Source organism: Apteryx mantelli, chromosome 9 (genome assembly GCF_036417845.1).
Source record: "Apteryx mantelli isolate bAptMan1 chromosome 9, bAptMan1.hap1, whole genome shotgun sequence".
NCBI classification, from domain to species: Eukaryota; Metazoa; Chordata; class Aves; order Apterygiformes; family Apterygidae; genus Apteryx; species Apteryx mantelli.
Genome location: NC_089986.1, coordinates 18804074 through 18829863, shown reverse-complemented (window position 1 = coordinate 18829863; position 25790 = coordinate 18804074). Strand labels below are relative to the sequence as shown.

General features: G+C 38.1%; 2 protein-coding genes across 3 annotated transcripts in view; one reads left to right on the top strand and one right to left on the bottom strand.

Annotated features, from left to right (window-relative positions):
• Nucleotides 1–210, bottom strand: part of ATR (ATR serine/threonine kinase) — a 43316-nt gene extending 43106 nt beyond the window's left edge. Inside the window, exon 1 of the mRNA XM_067301859.1 lies at nucleotides 152–210. Coding sequence (XP_067157960.1) covers nucleotides 152–210 — 59 coding nt within the window. The remainder of the gene's footprint in view (nucleotides 1–151) is intronic.
• Nucleotides 211–805: 595 nt separating this feature from the next.
• PLS1 (plastin 1) overlaps nucleotides 806–25790 on the top strand; it is a 49959-nt gene continuing 24974 nt past the window's right edge. For both annotated transcript variants that reach the window (XM_067301857.1, XM_067301858.1), the window contains exons 1-2: nucleotides 806–864; nucleotides 23943–24051. In XM_067301857.1, coding sequence (XP_067157958.1) covers nucleotides 23982–24051 — 70 coding nt within the window. In that variant the 5' untranslated portion in view covers nucleotides 806–864; nucleotides 23943–23981. The remainder of the gene's footprint in view (nucleotides 865–23942; nucleotides 24052–25790) is intronic.

The window sequence follows — 25790 nt, the reverse complement described above, 5'->3', positions numbered from 1 at the left end:
ACAGCAGCAGTCCCCAGGACGCCGGGTGCGACGCCCTAGCAAGGCAAGGGGGCCCACCCGCTCGGCCACACCAGCACTTCCCCACAGCCACACGCTCCCCCGGGCCCTCCCGCCTGCGGGGGCCGGCGGCCGCGGGCCGGGCGCGCCCTACCTGGCCAGCTCCCGCAGGGCCGGGATCATGGAGGCCATCTCCAGGCCCTGCTCGGCCATGGCTCCCGCTTTGAAACGCGCCGCGCGCCGCGCGTGGGCGGCGCTTGCAGGACGGCGGCCGGTAGGACCCAAAACAGCGCCGAAGCCGTGCGGGCCGGTTCCCTTCCCGCTGCCCCGCCCTGCCCCGCGCCGCTGAGGTTTAACCGCTTCGTCACCAGCGGGAGTCACGCTGGGTCAAGGTCAGGTTTTTAATGGCCTCCACGGGAATTCCGCTGCCGTCGCGGCGCGCGCAGCGGTGAAAACAGAACGGGGCAGGCGTGCAGCGAGGGGGAAGCGCCGCAAGGCTTGGGGGCGGGCGGCCCCGCTCCGAGGGGCGCTGAGGAGGGACCCTGGCGCCCCGCCGCCCCTCGCGCGCGCGGGGAGCCAACGGCCGCCGCGCGCCGCCTGCCCCCACACGCCGGCCGGCCCGCCCGCGCTGTGGTGGCGGCCCGCACCCCGCGGCTGCTAATTCCGTCCGCGGCGAGACCATTTTATCGGGGCACGGCCCCACAACGCCGCCCCAGCCCGGCCCGGCCGCGGCCCGCCCTGGCATTGGCTCCGGGCGCTGCCGCTCCGCCCGCCCCGCCCTGGCGGCGGCAGGTGGCGGCAGGCCCGGCCCAGCCGCGGCACTGCGGGAGGCAGCGGCCGGAGCAGGAGCAGCCGCAGCAGCAGCAGGTAGGGAGCGGCTGCCGGCGCCCGCGACGGGGCGAGGTGGGGGGCGCAGCTCACGGGAGGGCGCAGCCTGGCGCTGCGGGGTCTCGGCGCCCGCCGGCTCTGCGCTCCTCTGTGTAGCTAGCAGCGGGAAGGGTATTTAAAGTATTGTGGTTATTTTTTTAATTTTCAGTGTACGTTACTTTCCGTTCATGTTTTTTCGAAGGAATAAGTGTATTTGATTGCATAAATGCTTTAAAGAAAAATCCTAAAGGCTACTTAAGCGCCGTGCAATGTACTTAAAGCAACCTGCTTTCTTACACTAGAGTGAAAATTAAATACGTATTTTAGTAGTGGTCCTGGGATGTAATGGTGAATGCAACCTTATGACCCATACATAGGAGCCCTGCCCGCGTAGCAAGTCATGAGACTTCAGGATATGAGAGGATACAAAAGGTTTTCTTCTGTATAGATACTAATAGCAGGAAGAGTACTTAAGGGCAAACTGAAGTCTGAACTTTGCTTTTCTAATTCGGAACCATAATACTTTCTGCATTTGTTTATGAACTTCTTAGCATTGTTTCTGGGCTGAAATAAAATCCTCTCAGAGGCTTCTAATTCTGTTGCCTGTTTCCACTGTGCTGTGGCTATGTCTTTTGCATGTAAAACAGTCCAGGAAACAAAGTGGATGCACCTGTGTATTTCCATTACTGATTCATTTCACATGTGTGCTTTTAGGGTACCTCTTGCTAATTAACTTTTTCAGTCATACCTGGTTATTTTTATCCTGCAGAATAAATGTATATGGTTTCAAACAAAACTCTGCTGACCCTTCAAAGATCAAATAGTACCCTGGTTGCTAACATGGGAAGGAACTGGGATATTTCAAGAAATATTACAAAATATAATTGGGTTTCGTCTTAAATTACTTTTCAACACTTCTTGCAATGTTCTCTACCAACTGACTGTGTAAAATATTAGCCTTTTGAGACTTGTTCCTAGAGTGAAAGCAGTTTACATGTTTTGTTAAATAAAACCTCAATGGTACAGGAAGACAAGGTATGTCTGGGTTTTGTTATCAATTTTATTTTGAGCGCAGAAGTTTCTACACCATTTAAATAAAAATATATACTTATTGTTAGAACAACATTCTGAATGTAAACTGCCAATTCTGAGACAGCAGTCACCCTGCGAAAGGGGTGAATTGCACTAGTTGCTAATTTGAAGTAGAGTGAAAGTCTCAGTTTCATCCCTGATAAACTTGGGATCCCAACAGATATTTAGCTATCTTTCCTAAGAAGATTTTGAGCAGGATACATTATTCCTTTTAATCCTAAGAAACACAATAAATTTATTGAAGCATGACAACCATATCATCATGCTCTTTCTGTTACCTGGGCCTTAACAAGACTCCCCAGTGCCCATATTGACAACTGCATTGTCCAGGGTTCGCAACCTTTGTGCTGTGAAGATAAATGATGTCTTCTGGGAGCTCGCCTTAAAATATTTTTATGGGCACTCACAAAACCCAAAATACCTAGCTTTGCTCCTTGCTTTCTCTTGAACGCACAATAAGAAGCTCAATAAAATTTCAGTTTACCTCCTCCTCCTTGTTTCTGCCTTATCTCGTTATTTTATACTTTAATGTCTCTGTGCCCTCAGTAGGAATGGGAGGTGTATTATCGGAGCGCCTTATGACTAAAGAAATAAGTAGTGTGCCTTGAGACTGTTTTGTAATTTCTTTTCCAGTGCAGAATTCATATTGGTGAAATAGGTGTGCAGAACTCCCAGCTTGCAGAACTCGGGAAAATTCAGGCAGGGAGGTAGAGCTAGGTATCAAATGCAGTATATACAGTACTGTCAAGATTTTTGCTAAAGCTTTTTTTTGTTTTTTTTTTGTTTTTTTTTTTCCTCCCTGCCTCCCCACTTGAACAGTCCTCTCACATCTTGCATGATTCTCCCACACCCAGGCCTGCATCATCTTTGGCTTTCGTTGCTTCTTTTCCATCACAGGGCACTTATTTAAATTTGATACTGACACTGAGTAACACAGAGTGACTTTGCCTTGGACCAGCAGGTCCCACAACACAAAGGCATGTTGATTCTGCTTTTATTCGTTCTGTTGCAATCTAATTTGAAGGTAGAGAGGAACATACTGTTCCTCTTGGGGCTCATCCACTGTGTGGATGTATGTGAGATGTTGTCTGTTAATATGACTGCAGTTAAATCTCAGCTGTCCCTTGTAGGTAGACACAAGTGATTATACTAAGGTCTAAACACACCTGCGTATTCCTTGATGCCTTCATGAACTGTGAAATACGAACGTTGTACAGGCTGATATGGTGGTCAGAGGAAGTACAGCCAAGATGGTGCGCTGAACTCCTCTGAACTGTACTAAGTGATTTTATGTAATATCAAGGTGTGCTTATGGTTTATCACTTGCATAGTTGCCATAATAACACCCAATAGTCCGTATGATTGCTTGAAGACTCATTTCCATATATAGTCATGAAAATGGTTGTCAGAGTAGTTGACTGATCTTTGAACCTGTTGCACTGTTCCGGTACACCATAAAAACGCATATTCCGGAAAGCTATGTTTTTATCTACACCTGTGTGGCCTAGCCAACTTGGCTAGAGAGAAGAGGCACAGGTTAAAATAAAATAATATTTGGTCCTGAATATTGGTTTGATGATTTAAAAAAAAAAAATGAAAAATTGAGTAGTAAATGTTGGTAAGGACCACTGGCCAGCTGGCAACCTGAAAGCAGGCATATGTAAATTCAACCACTAGGCAAAAACTAACAGGTAAAAGAGGGGACAAAAGTGAGGAAAGAAAATATAAAATATCTAAAAACTGTTTTCTCACATCTCCTTTCACTCTCTGTAATCTAAATAGGTCCTAGTCCTGCAAACATTTATATGCATGTTTTTTATATGAATAATCCTGCTTACGTACTTAAGGCTATTCATGTAGTAAAATTAAACATTTGAGTAATTTGGAGAGATAAGTGTGTTAGATTATACATTCTTTGGGAACCTGGCATTATTATTTGTACAGTAGCAAGCACTATTTCTTGCTTATCCACAAACACTAAAAAAAAAAAGAGAGTTGCCTGAATAACAAATTTATTTGTTATTTATGTTTCTTGCATTCTAGTAGAAAAATATTACCCTTAAGGCTAGCAGCTTTGGAGTAAACATAGAAATGTATTTATTACCAGGACCAGTGTTACAACATCAACACATTTTGAGTCGATAATTTTTGAATAAAAGTAAGATGCCTGGAATCTACTTCCTTAAGGCAAAACTTTCAAAATCTTAAATGCTGATTAAAGAAATATTCCATAACTAGAGAATGTGACTGACAATAATGACTCCTTGGAAAAATGTTTGCATGGTTTCATAGGCTCATGGAAGACTCTGTGCTAGTCATGGTAGGAGAAAATTTTGGAGTGTTTTAATTTAAAATGTCATTTAAACTAAATTTGTTTGAAAGTTCTAGCTGTTTTAATTACAAAGGTTCTTTTTATTAAGAAAAAACTGTGTAAAGAAAATCTGAATAACTCTGCTAGCTACAATTTTTATCATGAAATTTGTTGTTTTCCTAGAAAGCTTTCATGTGAGGAGAAAAAATTTTCTATCTGTTCTGTTTTACACCGCTCAAGACTAGACTAGAGTTTAGGCGTGGTAACATTGATAAAAGTTGTCCAGAGTATTGCTAAGTATGAGAGTTCCCTAATTATCTTTCCAAGGCTCACTATAGAAACCAATGAAATGGAGGGAGAAAGGGTAGTCACGGTTTTTATCCTTCTGTTGTCTTTGTTAGAAGCCAAATAAATTAAACTTATGTGTGTGTGTTGTAACACTATTCATTACCTTTTGGAGGAGGTCTTTTTCCCGATAGGGTATGTTTTCTGATGTATATTTTCCCAGTACTTAGGACTTTCACTACTCCAAGAGATGTGTGTCAATGGAATGGATATCACCTTTGCAGCACATGATATGAAAATATCTAAACTTAAAAGGTTGTACCCATATCCTTAAATTTAACACTCATATAAAGTCTGTCTGTGATATGAGTCTAAGTCTGGCCTCCCTTCTTATATTTAAGAATAATAATTATAAGAATTATTATATAATTATAATTGTATTATAATAAGAATAATTAAAGAAAATATTTTCATAGCATTCACCAGGACATGTGAAAAACTTCACACCCTTGATAATAATTGTTGCTATTAAAAATCCAAAAGTCACTAGGTTTAAATAAATGGATTAAATAAATGTAGAACAGGAATACCAATGAGTAAAAGGATCTGATCCAAGCAAACAGGATTATTGCTGTAGCAGGCTTTGTACTGTGCCTGATGATAAGGAAGCAATAAATTGCAAATTCAGTGCTGGGAAAAGATAATCTAGTTAAGCAAGTGCCACGACTTTTGAATCTAAAAATCAGTTTTGAAGATTTCCCGTGTCATATCACTGTATCACTATTTCATTTCAACCTTGATATTCACTGAGCAAACAGTTGACCAATGATCATGTTACGGGATGCAAAGGGATATTAACAATAAAAACAACAACTAGCATTAGCCAGATCAAGTTAAATATGAATCAGGAGTTCTGGGTTACTGTTATAAACAGCTCTGCAGTGCAGTCATGTCATGCCACTGTATTAAGGGATTTCTAAGCATCACTGTTGCTACACATGTTTAAACAAGGACCACAAAATGAAGCGGTAAGGGTTGCTTCTCTATTCTCCAGTGTATTATGTTTGTGGTAAAATTACATGATTTCAGCTTTGATTCCACTGGTCCCATTCAGTAAATACTAGATGCCAGTCATGACCTTATTATTTGCCTTACTATTTGTTTTGTTACTTCTAAACATAAATGCCTTGATGAATTTCTGGAGGGGAGGCTTAGTTACTGCTGTCACCTACACATTTCTGGAGAGAATAAAGGTGGTATGTCACAATAGCTCGTCAGTGAGACTGGTATTGCTGAGCCTCAGCAATAAATTATGTATAAAGCAGATTGTGTGCTTCTGTGTGCATGCCTTTGGTGCAAAAGAGATTATCAACCCACAGTCAGGGTTTTCTTGCAGATGTTTCCTTATTAATAATAGGCACTAGCAAAAAAAAAAATAATAATAATAATGCTGGATCCAGTATCACCCTGTTTAATTCACTTAGTGCGGTAACCTTTCCATCTTGGTGGTAATCATTGGTAGATTTCAGTCTGGACTGACTAAAAACATTGACATATAGTAAAGCTGAATTATTAAATCAGATGTTATCAGCATGATTATATTTACTTAAATGCCAATTTAAAGGATTTGTCTCAGTCCAAGCTTCAGGATCTAGCTATTACTTATAAGTAGATTTCAAACAGTTAGAAGGAACTCTGGTCTGTGCTGTGTCTTGTGTTCGCTTTGGTCGCTAATAATAATATAGGATTTTTTTTTCTAGAAGTGATGGATTTCTAGTAGCTGTTCATAGAAGTGAAGGGACTTAAACGTCTCTTTCAGGTCAACCAGAAGTATAGTAATGAGTTTTATTTCTTCTTAAATATACCTAATAAAAAAACAGTTATGCTTACCTTAGAGGAATCATGTTTTGGACGCAGTGATTATATGTTTGTTCTTCTGCTGTTAGCATAGCTGTTTTCTGAAGCAACAGATATATAAAATGTATTTGGTATCATGCTTTATCACCCAGTTCTATCCCTGGTGCCATCTTTAAAATCTAGATCTGACCCTGTGTAGTTAATTTACCATTTAAAATTACACTCACAAAGAATAGTAAGGCATTTTGAGGAAGATCCTCTTCTGGGCAGTAATTCTTTCTCTGTAATTATCATTTGATTGACTGATGGCTTTTTTCCCCTGACATACAGGCTAGTGAAAGCCTCATTGTTCTGCTAATTTCTTCATTCCTTCCTGTTCATTGTAGGGTGGTGGTGTTTTTTCCAAAATTTTTATATTTTAGAATGTTTTTGTCTTTCTGATTCATCAAGCTCCTGTTTTAGCTCCACATCTCTCTCTCTCTCATTTTGTTTCTACATGTCCTAACATTTCTTTCTGCACTAGTTTACCCCCTAATGACAAAGGGGAACTTAAGTCCGTGCTTTCATAGCCTGAAAATAGGTCAAGAGAAAGTAATCTAAGTTGTTTTTTTTTTTTTTCCATTGGGCTGAGTATTTTGGTTCTGCAATGTTTCTAGTGCTTCCTACCTGATGTATAGAGCTAAAATGTATTTAATTTAAACTACTGTCAATTTTGCCAGCATAGCTGCCATCAGGACTTGGCTCTGATGTTAGATCCCTTTTTCCCTTAGGTAGCATGATGTATTTGGTTAGAAAACAATTCATAACTGAATATAAAAATGTATTTTGCTTTACTTATCATCTATATCAGCCATTTAATTGTATGGGCCAAAATGTTTTTCACATCCCAAACTAGTATATCCCAAAATGTTATAGTACATGAATAAACTTAAGCCTTATGAGTAATTCCGTTGATATAAAAGAGACTTATTTGCTTATAATTTTATCCACTGAAAACTACTTCATTGATTCAAGGCTTATTGGACAAATTCTTCTAAAAACTGATACATTGTTCCTCTCCTTTGTTAATCAATGATACTTGTATCTCTTCAATCTTTCAAATGGGTTTCATTGTTCTGCTGTTGCTGTATGTCTGTGGATATGTATCATTGCACATTCATGGGAAGTACCTGCCCTCTATAAGCTACGGTGTTGGGAGCTCTGTAATGTTATGGATAAAGTAAAATATGGCTTCATCTGCATTAACTGAAGTACCATGTATGTGTGGGTATGCCATTGCAAAATAGAGATTTCCTTTTGTGTAGATGGGAATTACCCAGACTTTTGGGGGTGGGAGGGGATGCAGGACACGATTCTAATAAGATTAAGCCTGGCAAATATTTCAATTACCTCTTACAGTTTGGTAATATTATGCATATTTTACTCTTAAATTTGTTCTTAAATTTCAGGCTGGATGATTATCATAGTTACTGTAAAACAAGACCAAGTGTTAGCATTAAAATTAGAATGTATTATTATGCTGCATTAAAGTCCAGGCTGTTTTACACTTTTACAATGCCACCTAGGTGAAAGAACAGGGGTCTGCTGTTTCCTGCAAGTGTCATATTATAGTAATTATATTATGAACTATTAGTAGGGAAGTACTTCTGATGGATCCTTTATTATCTGATGTAAAGCTTACTGAAACATGTTGGTCATATAGCTAAAAAGGATGCCCAGATATTAAGAGTCTTAAAACTAATCTGGAGTGTAGTGTGTCTGATATGAGTTGAGGATAGACTCCTTTGCAGGAGCATTTCTTCCAACCCCGGAAGATGCTTTTCACTCTTCTTCCTGATAATACTGGTCCCTTGGTTTGCTTCCTAAAATACTGTTCCTTGACTACAGCCTACAGTTGAAGAGACTCAGGAGCAAACACAAAATAATTGTAAAAAATCATGGATTTTGAGACCACAGGGAATCATTTTCAAGGCTTAGTTTGGTCTCCTGCCTAACTTGATTACAGGACTTCACTAGTGGATGCAGCAGTAAGTACAGAATGCCTGGTTAAGCCATAAGGTATCTTTAGAAAGTTAGCTAGCCTTGAAGTCAAGACCTGAAATGATAGCAAATCCACCAAAAATTAAACAAACTATTGAAATCATGAGTTACTGATAATAAGCTTAAAAATTTGTCTTAAAGTTTTTATTTCTTTCTAACTAAGAATTTGCATCTGTTGCCTCACAAAATTTCTACATGTCTTCCCTCCCCAAATAATTATTGTGGTGGCTTGTCAACAGAACAAACTTTTTTGCCATGTAGCTCATTCTCTAAGCAACCTTTCTTCTTTTTACTAATTAAGTTCATTAGAATCAAGACATTTAAACTCAATGGATTAATCCACATCAGTGTTTCTCAACGAAATAAGCATATGTTGCGTGATTAATTGGGTGCTGCTTTGGCCTTTATGCTATCTAGACAGTGCTTCATTGGGATGCCATTTTAGAGTTATATTCTTTTTTCAGCTGGACTCCTCAGTCAGAGGAAGATAGATCAGTAATAGTGGGAAAGCTTGCTCCTCAGTTTTGAAATGAAAATATAGAAGGTAAGCATATTGTTAGCTTGCTAGTTGACATTAATAGCACGATAAATATTTGTGCCATGTTTAGAAATGTGAAAATAGGGATTTAAATATAGATTACTGTTCAATATTCATAGCATTAATTTGAGGGAGTTGAAAACATGAGTTCTGTTCCATGATTTGCCAGTCTGTGTAAAGTGTGAATGAACAGGAGAGGCTTATTCAATATTTGTGAAGGTCAGTGGGAGGAGGATGGGCCCCTCAGTGCAGACTTGTAGCTATCTAAAAAAAATGAAATGTTTGCTTACTTAGTTAAAATGTTATGTGAAATAAATTTTGTATCTTGTAAATTGTCCTCCAGAGTTGTGTTTTGCCCTGGTTAAAGAGTAGATTTATCAACAGGCTGATAGTTGATTACACTTGGTTGTTTTATCAGCAAGAGGAAGTCCTTAGCTGCGTTTTAGCTTTGCTAAACATGTGGAGCTTTGCTCGCTGAGTGCTAAAAAGTGTGCTGTGGTGTAAGCAATATTAATATTTTACTTGGAAAGCATCATGGCTTGAAAAGACTTTGGACTCTTATCTGGCAATTTTGGAAGACAGTGCAGCACTAAATGCAGACTATGAGAGAAAACAATTGTCACTTTACTGTGGGGCATTTTAAAATGCCTAGAACAGAGGAAATATAGATTCAAATTAAATTTAAGAATACTCAGAGTTCGTGCTTAATTAAGCAAAAAGTCCCCTCACAGAGGTGATCTGCATTGCCAGCTTACAGGATTTTCTCTGTAATAAGTACTGTGACCTGTAGTTAGTAGAGTTTAGATACCGTATATCTTTCTCACTTTATAAAATTTTAGATCATTAATTTTAAAACAACTTTTAAACCAAAAGGTAATTTTTTTTAAACTATCATTCTTAGGTTTGTAAGGACTGTTACTAGACTCGCACAATTTTGTAAGGTTAATGTTCTTATGATACTGGAAAATAGAAAATATTTCTAATTAATAAAGCCATACACATCTTTACACACTGATTTGCAGTAGATGAATAAAATATAGGTGTTTATTGCTTTAGTAGAAGGGCATGGGTATCTTTATATTAGACACACAAATTTTTTAAACTCGTGATTTTTGCATGGCTTCAATGTATAATTCAGTTGAATGTCATCTGTTGTGGCCCAGTCAGTACAGGGTTTAGGCCCAGTTAGCCTTTGGGTTTTTTGGTATAAGATATGAGTGGAAAATACAGACGCTACAAGACTGTTAGCGGATTATAAGTGGGCTAACATTTCAGTTTGTTTTCTTCTGATTTCACAATTATGAAATTTTGAACATCTTTTTATAAGGAAGATGAGCGGTGCTTTAGTAATTTCTAAAAAATACTGATGACTCCCCTGCCAGTAGTCATCCTTAAAAGTAGCACACCAATGTATTTTTACAAAAGACTGGGAGATCAGACTTTCAGATGCTCAGAACACACATGTGAAACCAAATTTTTCCAACTGCACAGCAACAGGACTAGTGAGGGAGCCATAGCAACTGCGTAGCAAGAGGGCATCAACCTTAATATGGGCAACGGGGCCACAGCAATGCTGTTACAAATCCCGAGTGAGGCTGCTGTCTCCTGCCCTGGCCAGGCTGAGACTTAAGCCTTGGCTCAGGACTTGAAATGAGCGTTATGTCCCAGCTCTGTCTTGCAGTGATGAGGGGGCAGGAGTAGAGCATGGCCATTCTGTCCGTAGGGCGAAAACACTTGGTGTGGCTCTTGCCCATTGGGACTTAGCTGGGTTTTCATATTCACTGATCTTCACCATTAAAATGGGAGCTGAGCCCTTTGGGGAGAGAAGGGGAATGTCTGAACATGAAGGAGACTTGCAAAGAGAATGTATTTGTGATCTAACGATGGTGAAAAGGATATTCATTTGAGATGAATGCACGCAGTGATAGCAGTGCTCTGTTATTTGAGGTAAATGGTGCACACACAGGGGTTTGCATAGTCATTCAACTTTTGTCTGTTAACTCCTTCCTGCTTTAAGCTGGGATAGTGGCAGGTGTTAGATTTTTATTGCTCCTGGCAGATTTTGGCGAGACCTGTTCTCCTGCAACCATTTGATTAATGTAGACTTCTTTGCAATAATCTAAAAGATCTGAAAGTCAGAGACAAAAATTTCTTCCCCTTACGGAAATGGAGTAGTCCTTAAAGTTTATCCAGTACCTCTTAAAGGAGGGAAAGGGATGGGGATAAGGTTGGGAGGAGGATTCAAAGGAAAAACTGGAGTCCTACCAACCTTCCCCTTCTCTTTTCAACCACCCATGCCAGGCAACTGAGCTTCTCAGAAGGAGCTGTTGGCTGGGGTGGAAGAGCTTCCTTCATCCTGAGAAGGAGATATGTACCTTCTGCAAGGCGCGTATATTTCAAATATTTTGTTTTGGAGCGCAGACATGTCTTGCAGCTGCATTTATTCTATTTGTTCTGTGGATAAATACTTAGGGTTGTCAGCTCATGTTGCCAACGTAAATGATTAAAAAAAAAAAAAAGGGTTTTGTCTAAAAGCAAGGGTTTTGTAAACTTATTACCTTGTTTCAATTTTGACTTCTGATGTTTGTAAGAAAGTTGGCAGTTTTCACTTTTTTCTCTGAGCATTAGAGAGAACTTTTTATTCTTAAAAGAAAACTAAAATTATCTCTTAATAATGAATCCTAAAGCTGAGGTTTTGAGTAATTCAGTTACATAAATTTTGCTGAGAAATTTCTTTTTCTTTTCCTCAAAATGATTTAAAAGTCTCAGCAACTCGGATTTGCTAACATGCTCCTTTATCCCCTACACTTTAGCAAATGTACCTCCTTAAGGCTATGAACCTGCTAATGGGTAACATTTATTTATCTGTGGACTCTGCAGAGACTGTATGGATTTGAAATGCTGCCACTTGCTTTTGCCACGGATTGTAGAAGCCCCTCCTTTTTCATATAGCTTGACCAATGAAAAAAGGAAAACAAAAATAACCTATGAATTTTCCGTGACGGAAAATCCTGGCTTGCTTGTAGTGTAGTATTTGTTCAGCCTAATCTTCTGATAATCTTTTGAACCATGTAGAGTTGAAGTAGGAATTAGCAGGTGACAGAAGGCCATATTGCCATCTGATAAATCAGTGAAAACTTTAAAAAAAAAAAAAAAAAAAAAAAAAAACAACTGGCAACCTGCATCTATTTGGCACTATTTGGTAACTGTAATTAACTAGCATATTAAATATGTGGATGTCAGTTGAACTGCTGAGGACAGGAGAATGCTGATGCATTTATATTATTACACTTAATGGTCTTCACATGGTTAACTTCTGGGGTGACCTTAAAACCAAGTTCATTAGCAAGAGCTATCCCTATGGCTGTCTGCTGGAGTTTTAGTATTTGTAGCGAGGGTTTCTACTTCAGAGACTGCCAGAGAACAGGCATACTAAGAGGAGAAAGTAGTGTTTTCCAGGAGGGTGTTGCCAGTTGTACCATTTTAAGATCTCCCTCCCTTCTGCCTATTAGGCTGTTTGTTCATTGATAGCTTTGTTCATAGTTTTGGTTTTTACACTGTTGTGTGCTATGTGTTGTTTTCACACTTGGAGAGGAGAAAAAAATGATTTATAATGTTCCAATTGGTTTAAGAAAAAAATATTTTTCTGAAGTTGAGTCCCATGGAAGGATAAATTCCTTAGCAAAGAGCACTGAGTATGGTATGTCCTTCCTCTTAAGCAGCACTGAAGCTGGAAGAAATGGAGGCTTGGGGCTGGAACTGAGAGCCTTGCAAAAGACATTGTAAAACATCAATGATATTTTTATTACAGATTAAACAGCTGAAGGTGAGTACTCTTTGATTGTAATAGTTGAAATGTGAAATCCATCAAAATCTGGAAAATTGTGAACCTTCTAAATTGTGAGATTGTAACTTGCTAATGGCAGCAACAGAATTTTGGCTGTGAAACTGGTGATAAGAGTTGTTGTGCTAGAAGCTGGTGGATAGTGAAAAAGCTGTACTTAGTTTTAATGTTTCTGATTACTTTCATTTCCTTGCATACAAATACTGAGGTGGGGATAATATCAGATTGAAGTTGCAACTATTTGACTTGAATCATATTATCCATTTTAGAAATGTAACACTTAAACTGTAATTTAGAGAGAGACTGGAACATGGTGGGCCGATGACTTCTACAATATTATCTGTTTGCATAATTTGATGGAGCTTTCTATGAAAATTGAAGATACTCTCCAAAATAACAATTTGTCCAGTTGAGAAGTTATGTGAGAACCTGTTGATTTTTAAACAAATTTTTAGTCCTTCTGACTATAGAGAAAAGCTTGAAGAGGTAATCTGAAGATAATATGAAGTATCTGAAAACAGAAAACAGATGTCTTTCCAAATTTATCATTTTAAAACCCTTTGACATTTCATAATTTTGCAGTTGATCTCATGTAAATTGGCCCTGGCTCATGATTTTTGAAAAGTTGGGGGTGCGATCTTTACTTCTGTTTAACTTTTCTGTTTAGTAATTAACATGCAGTGTTGTTTATTACTATAGCACTATATACTAGTTTATAAGTATAACAATAATTAAAGCACAACACCCAGGCTTGTGAATCTTGTTTGTAGAGAACTGGAACATCCAGACAGTTGTTCTGCCAAATGAGCCTTCTATTGTCATGTCAAATCTTGAGTTCTCAGCACAAGTTTTACTGTGTACGTAGACAGAATTCTTACTGACGCTAATGTTTCAATAAGAAATTCAGGATTTGTCTCATAATTGAGAAGCATATCAGAGAACATTCATGCAGGAATATTTATACAGAATAAGTAATGGTATTTCTATGTATAATTCTAGTTCCATGTAAACAAAAGCTGTACATGCATAAACTTAAACTGAAAAAAGAAGGTTATTAAGTTTCATTTGCTTAGTGCATCTTTTACTCATTTCCTTTTGCTGTTGTAAACTTGATATGTAATGTCAGCCTAGGCACAAAAGAGTGACTTGAGGATGGAGTGCCAGAATTAACTTGCTTTTGTTAGTGTAGCCTTTCCATTTATATTTTAGCATGGTTTGCTTTAATGAAATGTCACAGAGAAACCAGGTTTGGATTTTTAAATAGAAATTGTATCCTACAGAGCAGTGACAGGTTTTATCACAAAGTATTTCCTAATTTCTGATCAAATTCTCTTATGATAGTCACCATAGCCCAGGATGCCAAATACAGAAGTATTGCTACACCCAGAAACTGTGACAAGGTGAATGCCTACTCAGATCAAAGCACCATGGCAGGTTTCCCACGCAAACGCACGTTCGACAGAAAGTGGGGAACAGGGTGGATGTGGAGACAAGGTCAGTGGAGTAAGGGAGTCTCCTAGAATAGGAGAGGAGCAGAAGAGATCTACTGGTGGGAGTTTGCAGAGCGTCTCCAGGAAAGAAAGCCAAGCACATTTGTGTAAAGGGAAGCCCGGTGACTACTCAGCATGGGACATAGTTTTTAATATAATAAACTGATTTCTGGAGAGTATCAAATTATTCATCCAGATGCTGGTTGATAACACAGATGAGGGGTTAAAAGCAAGAATGTCTTATAAAATGAAACAGAATATTAAATTGATTGAACTGACTGGAAGAAAGATGAATCTGGTTTCTGTTTGGGGCTCAGTGAAATACTTCCCAGACCAGTGTGAAACATTATGCAGTTAACACTCTTGAAGTTTCTTTGACCAAATGACCTTAATCTGTTCGGAGCCCTGCTGCAGCTGCCAGTACCCTGCTACTTAGTTTGTAGCTAGCCTCAGTATATCCTTGTTGCACTGCAATCATGAAATGGTTGAGATACAGACATTGCTCTCTGTAAAATGGAAAAGAGAGATTCTTGCTTTCCAGACAGTGTCTTTAAATGTTTAATTTATATTCAAAAAATGAATTTGAGATTTATGGATAAAAAGATAAGGTGATGGGGTTGCTTCACTTTTCTGTTACCATTATTATTTTGAGTTATAGTGAGCAGGCTGTCGTGTCCTAGAACTGTCGAAGGACAGCATATTAATACTTCATTACAAATACATGTGATTTTAATTGTGGATAGAAGTTGTCCTGATTGTGACTAAGGTATATTTCTGCAACACGGGGAAAATTATTTTAATTGGAGATGAAAATGGGTCTTAACAGTAGTAAGTCACACACCTCTCAGAAATGGGCTGCAAGATTTATCAGTTTCATACCAGGATTTCTGAATTTTGTTTATGACCACTAGTTTTAATTGTATAAGGAAAGGGTAAACCTTATGCTAGACTTCTAATACTGTGGTGGAAGCTAAAGCAACACTAAAATGATTCACATTGGGAAGATTAATACCCAACTCAAAAAGATCACACCTATTACAATCCTAGCGGTTTCTACAAATGCTAATTTTCTAACAGTCTAGAGGAGACACTTGTTCTAGGATTTATTCACCAAAGGAAAAGTCATCTGCATAAGCTCCTATTTCCCAGGGGAATTCCCTATTCCCCCTTCTCTTACCACTGTTTTTGCCTGTTCTCTGTCCTTTTCAGCATTGTGGTGTATGGGTTTTATCACTGGATGCAACTGTTCCTCATTCTAAAATCAAAATGTTAGTGAATATGTCACTCCGACTTTTCATGCATATAATGAACTATGTAACTGAGACCTTGACAAACCTTCCTGTTTACACTAACAATTGCAGTTCTACAACAGCATTAAATGTAAGCTAATTTCTTCCCTTTTGGAAGGGATGTCATTAAATTTGCATAGTATTTGAGTGATATGACTTAATAGATAGAGCTTGGAAGCAGAGAATAAGACTAACTAGTTTACTGATTACTTACGGCATGACTGTTAGAGTTGTTGAAAATCTACAAATTCATCTGATTCCAATTGAGGTTACTGGTATTCCCCATGGCTGAAAAACTCGTTCATAGTGACTCTGGTACCTCTGCTGTGGATATCATCTAATAAGGTACATTGAGATCCTCTGGAAGAAGTTGTATAGATGAATATCAAAGTAACCAGTGTTCTTTAGACCAAATGGAAGGTTCGACTAGGATGTCTCAGAGCTTGAATTGCTGCAGCTTGGTGGCATGCTTTTTTTAGCTTGTGAAGTCATGAAGTCACTTAAATCTGCGTATCTTCAGTTCTGTCTCCAAGCTCCTTGGCTGGAAGGAATAGACTCATAAACTTCTTAGAAGGGCATATTAAGACCATCCTTTCTACTGTTGATTGTAGCAACTCTGTTCTTGTTTATTCTCTGTCATTTCCATGAGAATGTAGACTTATTTTATTTACAAGGCATACTGAAAAAATTACTTAGTGAAAACAATCTGTTATTAGTGGATAGTCTGTATGTTTATGTTAAATGTTAAGTCCTTACCTCTTCTGTAATCTTTTTTCCTGATAAAATATTTGTCGTTGGGGAATGAAGCAAATATTTAAAAGTATTTGACCATGAAAGTTGTTTAGCTAGCATAAAAGGTAATATTGATTTATGGTTTTGAGTATATTAAAATTCCTACTGTGCTTTCATTTTCCTTATGTGTTCAACATTATCCTGGCAGAGCTTGAATACCAAGCACATGTTTCTACTGAACTTTCACCAAGGCAAAGGTTGTGCACAATAAACCAAGAGTAAGCGCCACTTTAGCAGATTGATTTTTATCCAACCTTTAGTTTGGAGCGGAGTTCTTTGACTCTTGTCATGTCAGAGGCTCTCTACGGAAACTTCATTTTTGTTTTCATGTCCTTTCATTTGTTGCCTATTGTGGCACAACTGGTTTAATGTTTTGTATTGTATACTTTTATTCTGTTCTCCCTAATTTATTAGGAAGCTTGTGTGTTATGTTTGTATTATATAAAATACAGCTTGTTTTTGTATTTCCAATGTTGATTTGTGTGTTATCTTCATGTCCTGAACAAAAAACACTTGTCATTCATGGGAGCAGATTTTCATCCAAAACCAATTTGCTAACAGGTGCAAGTATGCACTGTATTGCAGGAATACATAAATTTGACTTCCTTTCTCTTCTGTGTTACTCACAGAAGTGATGTTATAGCAACTAGCATGTTATGAATATTTATAAGCATCAGAAAATGCAGCAAGAAAGCAGTAACTCAGTGATGTGTATTGCTTTATATCATCTTAGTACCCCAATTTCACAGAGGAAGTCACTGTATTAGAGTGCTTTAGACCTGCTCTTGATAACATGCTCATTAATACCACAGAGTTTGTAAACAAATGTTTGTAAAGCAAATGAGGGAAGGAAAAGCTGAATGGTAGTTTGTACTCTGTTGTGGGACTTGGAAGATTAGAGTTTGCTTCCCTACTTTACTCTTGGTCTTTGGAACAGGGATGGGAGGAAAGGTACTGTACTGTGTCTTGGCAGCTGTGAGGAGCAATTGCAGTGGGAGGTTTTGTCTCCCACCTCCTACACTAGACTAGAGCATCCTTAGTGCAAATGGAATGAAAGCGTACAGCCTCTAATAAACCTTGACACAACGTACTCAAGTAGCAATTTTGAGGGTTTTTATAAGTCTGGCTAAATTTGGATTGATTTTTGGATGAGCAGACATCACTTTGACTGTAAATATGGGCTAGACACATTTTCAAGTCCCTGCTCAAAAACATAGAGGGGATAAAACATTCCCAGTACTGTACTGGAGGCAGCTGAAACTTCTAAAGCCTTTAGAAAAACAGCTAATCAATGAAACCAGAATCAAGTCTCACAGGGTCCAAGATAATCAGCTTGGGCAAATTCAGCCCAAACTGTTGGTGTAGTTAAACTGTAAACAGTTGAAAACACAATGTTTCAGGAAAGGTATTACTATGAACTCTGCATGTAATAGCATTTTTTTTCAGAAACACTTTCTTAGAGGTGGTCCTTCTATAGCAGGTAGGTTTTCCATTGATCTGCTTTATTACTTGTGCTGAATGCAACGATACAAAGCACAGGCAGGCTGAGATCCTCTTGAATGATGCATGTGAAGGAAACTATGTGAAACTGATACTATTGATGAATTTGCATGGCTATTCGGTGTACTCGGCAATCAAAGGCAGCAGGAGGCATTTTGTTTGGAAGAAAAGGTAACTTTCAAAAGTAAATGCATATTTGCTTTATAGTAGAAATGCTCTTGATCCTGACTTAAGTCTCACGAAATTATCCTGTTAAGTGAAATTATTCCATACTTGCACCCCAGTAAGTGAATTCAGATAGGCCCATGACCAGTCTAACAATTAGATGCATTAGCCTACTGTTTTATTGCTTATTCTTGAGTCACTCATATTTATCTTAAAGGCATAGTGGAAAATGTTGATTTTATTATTCACCAGTGATGAATAAATTCCTACAGAGTGAATAATTAACTTGAATGTAAATCTCCTAGTCCTTCCACATAGCATAAGATATATATTTCATTGACACAAAGTTTTACTGTTATGGTTAGTTTGATAGTCTTCCTCTAGGAAAGACCAGTGCAAAATATACCAGTTCCTCACTCGTTAATTGTACCTTGTTTGCTGTGTAACACTGTACCTGGAAGAGTGAGGAAAATACCATGACTTACCCGTTTATATCTTGAAGCATGACATTTCTTTATTGTTACCATCTGAATTCCAGTAATCGCTAAATGCTTTTGATGGCCATAAATATATCTAGCCTTATAAGCCCAGGCTGAGAAACATAGCCTCTGACTCTTTCAGGTAGTAAGGTCTCAGACTGGCTATGTGATATTTAAAGTACTATTTTGATTTCTTATAGTTCTTATTCTACTATATATCATTTTAATGAATTAAATGAATTAATTTATAATGAAATGTGAAATGCTTTTACAACTATTTCTAACTGTACCTTGTGTACCTTAACTATACACTGCCTCTTCTTTTCTTTCCATAAAATTAGGAACACACTTCAGCATGTAACATTCTCCTATATACATATATGTCTTCATACAGCTGATTGCTTAGACTGACCTTTCAATTCTCTCTGGAAATAAGTGATCATATTTAATAGTAATTCTGTAAGTGTGGGGGTTTTTTTGTTGTTGTGGGTGTGTGGGTTTTTTGTTTTGTTTTGTTTTTTGGGGTTTTTTTTAGCTCTCTCCTGTTTTAAAGGTATATGAGCATCCTGTTGGCTGCATTATGATTTTTCTTTATAAGACCCAGTGCTGGTAGCCCATCATTATACAGGTGTGCTAGATTCTTTTATTCTACCTTTGGAGGACGGTATTGCACAATCTGAATCTCTTTCACTTTAAATAACAGGATATGTTATTCTCCCCTATTAACATCTCCCTAAGCCTTTTCACTGATAAGGTGGTGATAAACTACCCTTCCATATCCTACACTAATGTAAACTACAGTATCGAAAAAGATTATAAAATCACTTGACACTATTGGTCCTTCGTTTTGCGATCAAGATCAAAAGACTTTGAGCAGTAAAAGATGAGTCTTCATTGCTGATATCATAGCTTTACTATGGACCTCTGGTGAAACATCTAAAATAACTTATCCTTTCACATTATTAAAGGATTTGTTTAGTTGGCCCATAATCATCTTTATATTTGGAGGTTAAGAATAGTAATTGTAGGTAGTGGATACCAATACCTGGTTATTGACATAAATGCAGTAATTCTTGCACAACTTGTATTTGCTAATTATGCTAACCCGGCTGTCATTAGGAACAACAGATTTAAGGGTGCTGCAGGGGGAGAGTGGTTTTTGCACCTGACCTAGAAGAGGGATGTGTCTAAAGCCAGACAAAAGAACAGTAACAAAAGAAAATAGGCTCTTGAGTCAGCATTTGTAATGTCCATTGTAGTTGCAGAAGCAGCTGCAGCATGAAAAGAAGGCAAATAGAAATTGAAATGAAGAGCTGGAAAAGAAATTGTTAGTTGCCTGCGGGGATGGAGGAAACCACTGGGCCTGCTTGCCAATTAGCTGCTCCGGTTTTTTGACAGCTTTGATAATGGGTCAAAAAAAGGGCAGGAACTGCTGTTTGGCCTCCTCCCTTTCTCCTTGGCTGTTGCTCAGCCAGGGACGCTCCTCCACACACAAAGAAGCATCCTGATGGCGTCAACAGCAGTTTTATCTGTCTTAATGTTGTATATGGAACATTTCCAGGAAACTCCACTGGATTGTCTTTAGATACAAAAGGCCTTCTGGGTGCAGAAGACAGGCTTAGGATTGCATGACTACTGTCCGTTCATGTTAAGCATATTGGCCAGGATTAAAAAGAGGATTGAGGGTCCTTTCTCAGCATAAAAACAGTGTTTGTACCTCCTCTATCCTAGAGCAGCAGAAGATGGTTTAATGTAAGCATGGGCTACAGAAAATCTTAGTGTCATATGGACACTACCAGGGTACAGGGAAACACATGGTCTGTAAGTTAACATATTTTTCAGGAGATGGTCATAGTTCCAATAGATGTGAACTTTTCTAGATTTAGTTTTAAATCGTGTGGGAATTGCCTGCAGACTTTGAGTCTTCTTTTGGGTAATGGTGAACCCTGTGTGTGCAAAGTGTTTATTAGCTTAGATAGGCGTTCCTTTTCTCTACTGAAATTGTCTGAAATGTCTGGCATTTTTAGTTATTGTCTTTAGTTGTTCAAACTAGATCTGTCCTGAACACCAAAAATATAATTGCAGCACTTTTGGCATTTAATTGACCAGCTGATTTACCCTGTAACTATTTAATACAGTATTTAAGGTTTCTCTTTAGATCAGAGGTATTAGCTTTATCTCCTTCATTCAAGCACAGAGTACCTGGTGTTACTGAAATAAACAATATCTTTGGAAATCAAAGATGGCTATTTTCCAACATAGAATTATATAAAAAATAAGATGGAGAGTAAAACTAATTACTATGCAACTTTTGAGAAATTATCTTTGATGAAGTCTGAATCATGTTAATAATAGTTTTAAAAAATTAAGTGTGACAGAGGTGTTGCTGTCTTTTGTACCTGTGTTGCTAAATATTTCACTTATGCTTTGACATCTTGTTCCTGTATTTCTTGTCTTCTGTCTCTTTGCAGCTTCACAGTCCTTGTAATTTCCTTGTTAATATGAATGTGTTAATTTTTTTAACTTAGTTTTTCAATTTTCCAAACCTTATTCTTTATTTTTTTTATTTGGGTTCCTAATCAAGATCCTTACACTTCAGAAAGATCTATGTGTAAGGTCATTTTTCTGAACTTACTTTTAGATTATTTTTTTTTCTTTTCAGTATGAAGAAGGGTACATGCTGCTAGTAAGCTTAGCAAAATGCATGAGTAGGGTTTTAATCTAGTGCTTTAAATAAGATTGAGTGACATGAAGGAAAAAGACTTAACTCACCACCCACACTCAGGGCCATATCCTGTGTGACCCAGTCAGTCCCAATATCATGGCTGAATTCTTATTTCCGGCTACCAGAATCTCCCTCCAGCTGCATATTTATTACATATCTATCTTCCAAATATGTTGAACAACTACAATTTTTAACATTTACTTTAATATTTTCACATTTTAAAAACTATAATTTGGAATCCAGCTTTTGTCAAGATGTCTCTTTTTTCTCCTAAAAGATACTATACAGATGCAAGGACACTAGAATATCGACAGCTTTAGCCAGGCATTAAATACAGATGGTCTGTAAAAGTGGAATAAATAAAATAGCTCAAATGTCTCTGCACCTCCTCTTTAAAAAATAGTTAAGTACTAAGTAGCACATACTGAAGCAAAATATCAGGCAGGCTAGCCATACCTTTTGTGTGAATGGTGGAGGGGGGTGGGATTGAGAAACCCGCACTTTCTGAATAACTGTAGGCAGCTGCATAAGAAGTAGTCTGACCCGATGCGCTTCATTCTCAAAGCAAAGGTGGCCAAACCATGAACAGCATGTGAACAAACAATGCGGGTTGTGCTGTAGTTCTCATTTAGTCTCATTTCATAGATAGAATTGATAAACAAATTACATTGATAAACAAATACTCTCTCCAATTGTATATCAGGCTTTGCCATCATTCAGTACAAAAGTATGATATCTTTTTCAGTGAAATAAAGTGATGTCACTGCTTATAATTCTGGTATCTGGAGACACTTCAGTGTTTTAAAGAGGTGTAACATTGCCTCACCAATTTGTGGCCAACCACAGCTGATTTATTTTGTGTTAAAACTATTTTGCCAGCAGAGTAAGTGTAATCCACATCAGCAGTATTGCATGCATTCCTCATGGACTCCCTAGTAATCCTTCAGGAAATCTTTGGTTCTTGTTGGCAGAATCCCCTGGCAAACTGCAGCTGCCCTGCTGCCTCTTCTCTAATGTTGTCATTTGTGTCATTTCTTCATTTGTATTTTTTCTCACTATCAGACTGTGAAGGATTGAAAGAAAACTGAAAAAGCTGCAGTGGGGAAAAAATTATTTTCTAACAGAAATACAGAGGGATGATGTTTAATTTCCTTTTCTGAACCAAATTATGATTCCCTTATTACAGTCTTAAGTAGACCTTAGAGGGATCCTATTGTCATAGTTATTGTACAAGCATCTAGTGATGGGAGGGTCCCTGCAGTGGGAAAGTCTGTAACCTAATTAGGACAGACGAAGATGAGAAACAGATAGTCTTGCCCCAGGCCGTGCAGCAGGTCCATGGTAAAACTAGTCACTGAAGAAGAGTCTTCTGTTTCCTGTTCCAGTGCCCACTGGGTAATAGTAGAGTTCTGTTGATGTGTGCAGTTTTTTGTAGAGAAGCAGTTGCATAGTCTGAACGTAACTATTATGAGCAAATATCCATCCTTCTGAGGTTATAGGAATATTTTTCTTGCTCCATACACTAAAACAAAAACAACCAAAACAGAAGGGGAAAAAACACAGATAAAGTATAGGATAAGTTTGATCAAAATATTAATGTAAGGGTTTCTGAGGGTGGGGGGGGAAGGCATGTGGGTTATTTTTGTTTTGCTTTTGAAAAAGAAAAGACAAAATTTATGCTTAATGATAGCCACAGCACTATCTGTGGCACCTAGTGGTCTCTACAGCCCAGTGTTGCAAATGAAGAACTTTGCAACCCAAAGATGGGTGCTGTAGCAGACTTGCTTTGTATGCACAAATGGGTGTGCATGTTGGAAAAAGGCAGATGCAAATATAACCTTGCATTTTTGAGACAGTTGAGTGCAACTTCTTTAAAAGTTTGTTCCTTAACAAGGGTTCAAACCATCCTGTTGTAAAACCAAGGGTAGATAGTCTTGATGATAGGAGTTGGGGGCGAGGATATGTCATGGGGGTTTATTATCTGCCCTTGTGAAGGGCTCTTCTGTTTTATTTTGCTTTTTTATGGGCTTGGGTAGAGAAAGTGCATTTATATTGAGACTCTATCTTTGTGCTAAGTGTAGGCCTTCATTCCACCCTGACCGTGTTTTGAGGCAATAGCCTTTGTCGGAAGGGTGAAGTAATGGTCAGGAGGTGATGGCTTCTGCAGTGCTGTGGAAAGGTTTGCCAGAGTTTGCCTGTTGTTGATTGTAAGCAGGTGCTTGAAGGTATCCCACTGAGTTTAACTACTGTGCAGATGCTGGAGTGCTCAGTGCAGGGTTAGGTCCTAGCACTAAGCCCTAATTGACAATGAGTTTGCACTGCGCTTGGAAATGAAGTTTTCTAAAACTGGTTAGTTGAAATGAAAGGCAACGATTTTAACATTGGAAAACTGTTCAAGCAATGGATGTAGATTGTTGATTAATGTTTATTCTATGCAAATGAAACATCAGGTGTATGAAAAAGGCCATTGCTATTGTAAATTCTCAGTCACTGTCACAGTAAAAAGAATTGCCAAATATATGATGTATTTTAAAGTGTTGTTCATATCATTGTAAGTGGGGCAGGCCTGGAGATGACGTTTGGGTCTGGTACCTTGTATTGCAAAGATCAGTAACTTATGTTAGGATCTGTTTAGAATTGATGCCTTATAACACTATCTGTTTATTATTAGGTATAAGCAATTGAGGACAACTGTTGTTGCTGTCAGAAGATGGAAAACAACATAACTACTATCTCTCGTGAAGAGCTTGAAGAACTAAGAGAAGCATTCAGTAAAATAGGTATGTTTTAGATGAGAAAATAAATAAGGATGCCATTAATACTGCAGGGCCATATAGGTTTTGTGGAAGAAATCATTATGGAATTGCTTTGTTTTGATAGTGCCATGTTTTGTTCTGTGTTGCCAATAACACCTAAGAAAGAAGAAAGGAATGTTTGTTTAAAAACACTTATTGTCACTGAAATTATTTGTTTACACTGTATTCGCTTCTCTCAACTTCAGCAATGAAAACAGATGCATCAATTTAAATATTGTTGCTAGGCAGTTGAATTTTTTGTGCGGCTGTACTTGCAGCATGGTAGCTCTCAAAATAGTTTTTGGAACTACGTAAATATGAACAACATTTTGTTTTGATTAAACTTAAATTGTTAAATATTTGCATGTTTAATTATTGACCTAGATAATTGATGTGGTCTTTTTTTTTTTTAACTTTACCTATGTGCTTTGGCAAACTAGTAATTTCTCTTTTAGTTTAGTAGATCTGATTTTACATTTTAAATAAGCTAAATTTGGAGATTTTTCGTCTTGCCTCTGTAGCAAGCAGGTGTTAATGAATAACTCTGTACAATTTTGAATGTTTGACAGGATGTTTGCGGATTAATCTGAGAGTAAACATAAATAGTGAAAAATTATATAGCAACTAACCCTTATTTCCAGATTGCAATATCCTTATGAATGTTAAAGTTCAAGTCTGTTTATATCTTGTTAGCAGCAGTTCTAAGGGGGTTACACGTAACTGTGCAGCTGATCAAAACAAGCAAATGTATTCCCAGTCATTTCTAATGGGGGAATAGAATCGTTTCAGACCCATTCAAAATAATCTTTTTAGTACATGCTTTAAGCGTCTGAATTGCAGAAAAACGTTCAAGATAACTGCTACTTACTAGGCTGTACTCTGAGATGGTTCTGATAGCAGAATGACCCAGTGGCCTCACATCCCATTTTTTGTTGCTTTGCCTTTTGCCTTGACATTTCCCCTCCCCCCCCCCCCCCGGTAAAAATAGGCTTTTATTTTTCTGTTTTTAATATAACAAAATCACTACAAAAAAACAATTGGCTCAGCAGCAGCTGAAATACAATGTCAGTAACTGCAAAATAACATACTCGAAGAAAAAAATCCTACTTGCACAAAAAGGTGAAGGGATCTTTCAGCTTGTAACAGCGGGGGAAGGTGTGGGAATCACTGGATGAAAGGTATGGAACAGCTTCAGGCAAGAACAGTCATATTTATTAGGTCTCTTCAGCTTAGTAAAGAGACTTCTGGGAAGTCGTATGTTAGAGATCTGTGAGACCATGAGTACTATGGAGAAGGTGAACAGGGAATTACTCAGTTTCAATGCAGGTGTCAGATGGAGCCCAATACAGATTAAGAAAGCTTAAAACAAAAAGAAGTAATTTTTCCACACAACGAATAATAAAACCATGAACTCATTGTCTCTGGATGTTGGTGAGACAAAAAAAGACTAGAAATGATAAAAGGTTCTGATATGTTCATGGAAGATAATCCTTGGGTTGTTATTAAACACAATTGTCTTGATGCAGTTCTTGATACTCAGGAAGTCTATTACCTGCAGGAGCTAGCAGGATAGACCAGAAAAAAAAAGACCGCTGTATAGATGTCTAATCATCAGTCTATTGGCAGCTGTTAGGATATTTGGCTACTCGCTTGGTGTTGTCTAACAGCTTTTCTATTTGTTTATTTGTCTTTCACCATCTGCATTTCTTTTTCTCCCTTTCCTT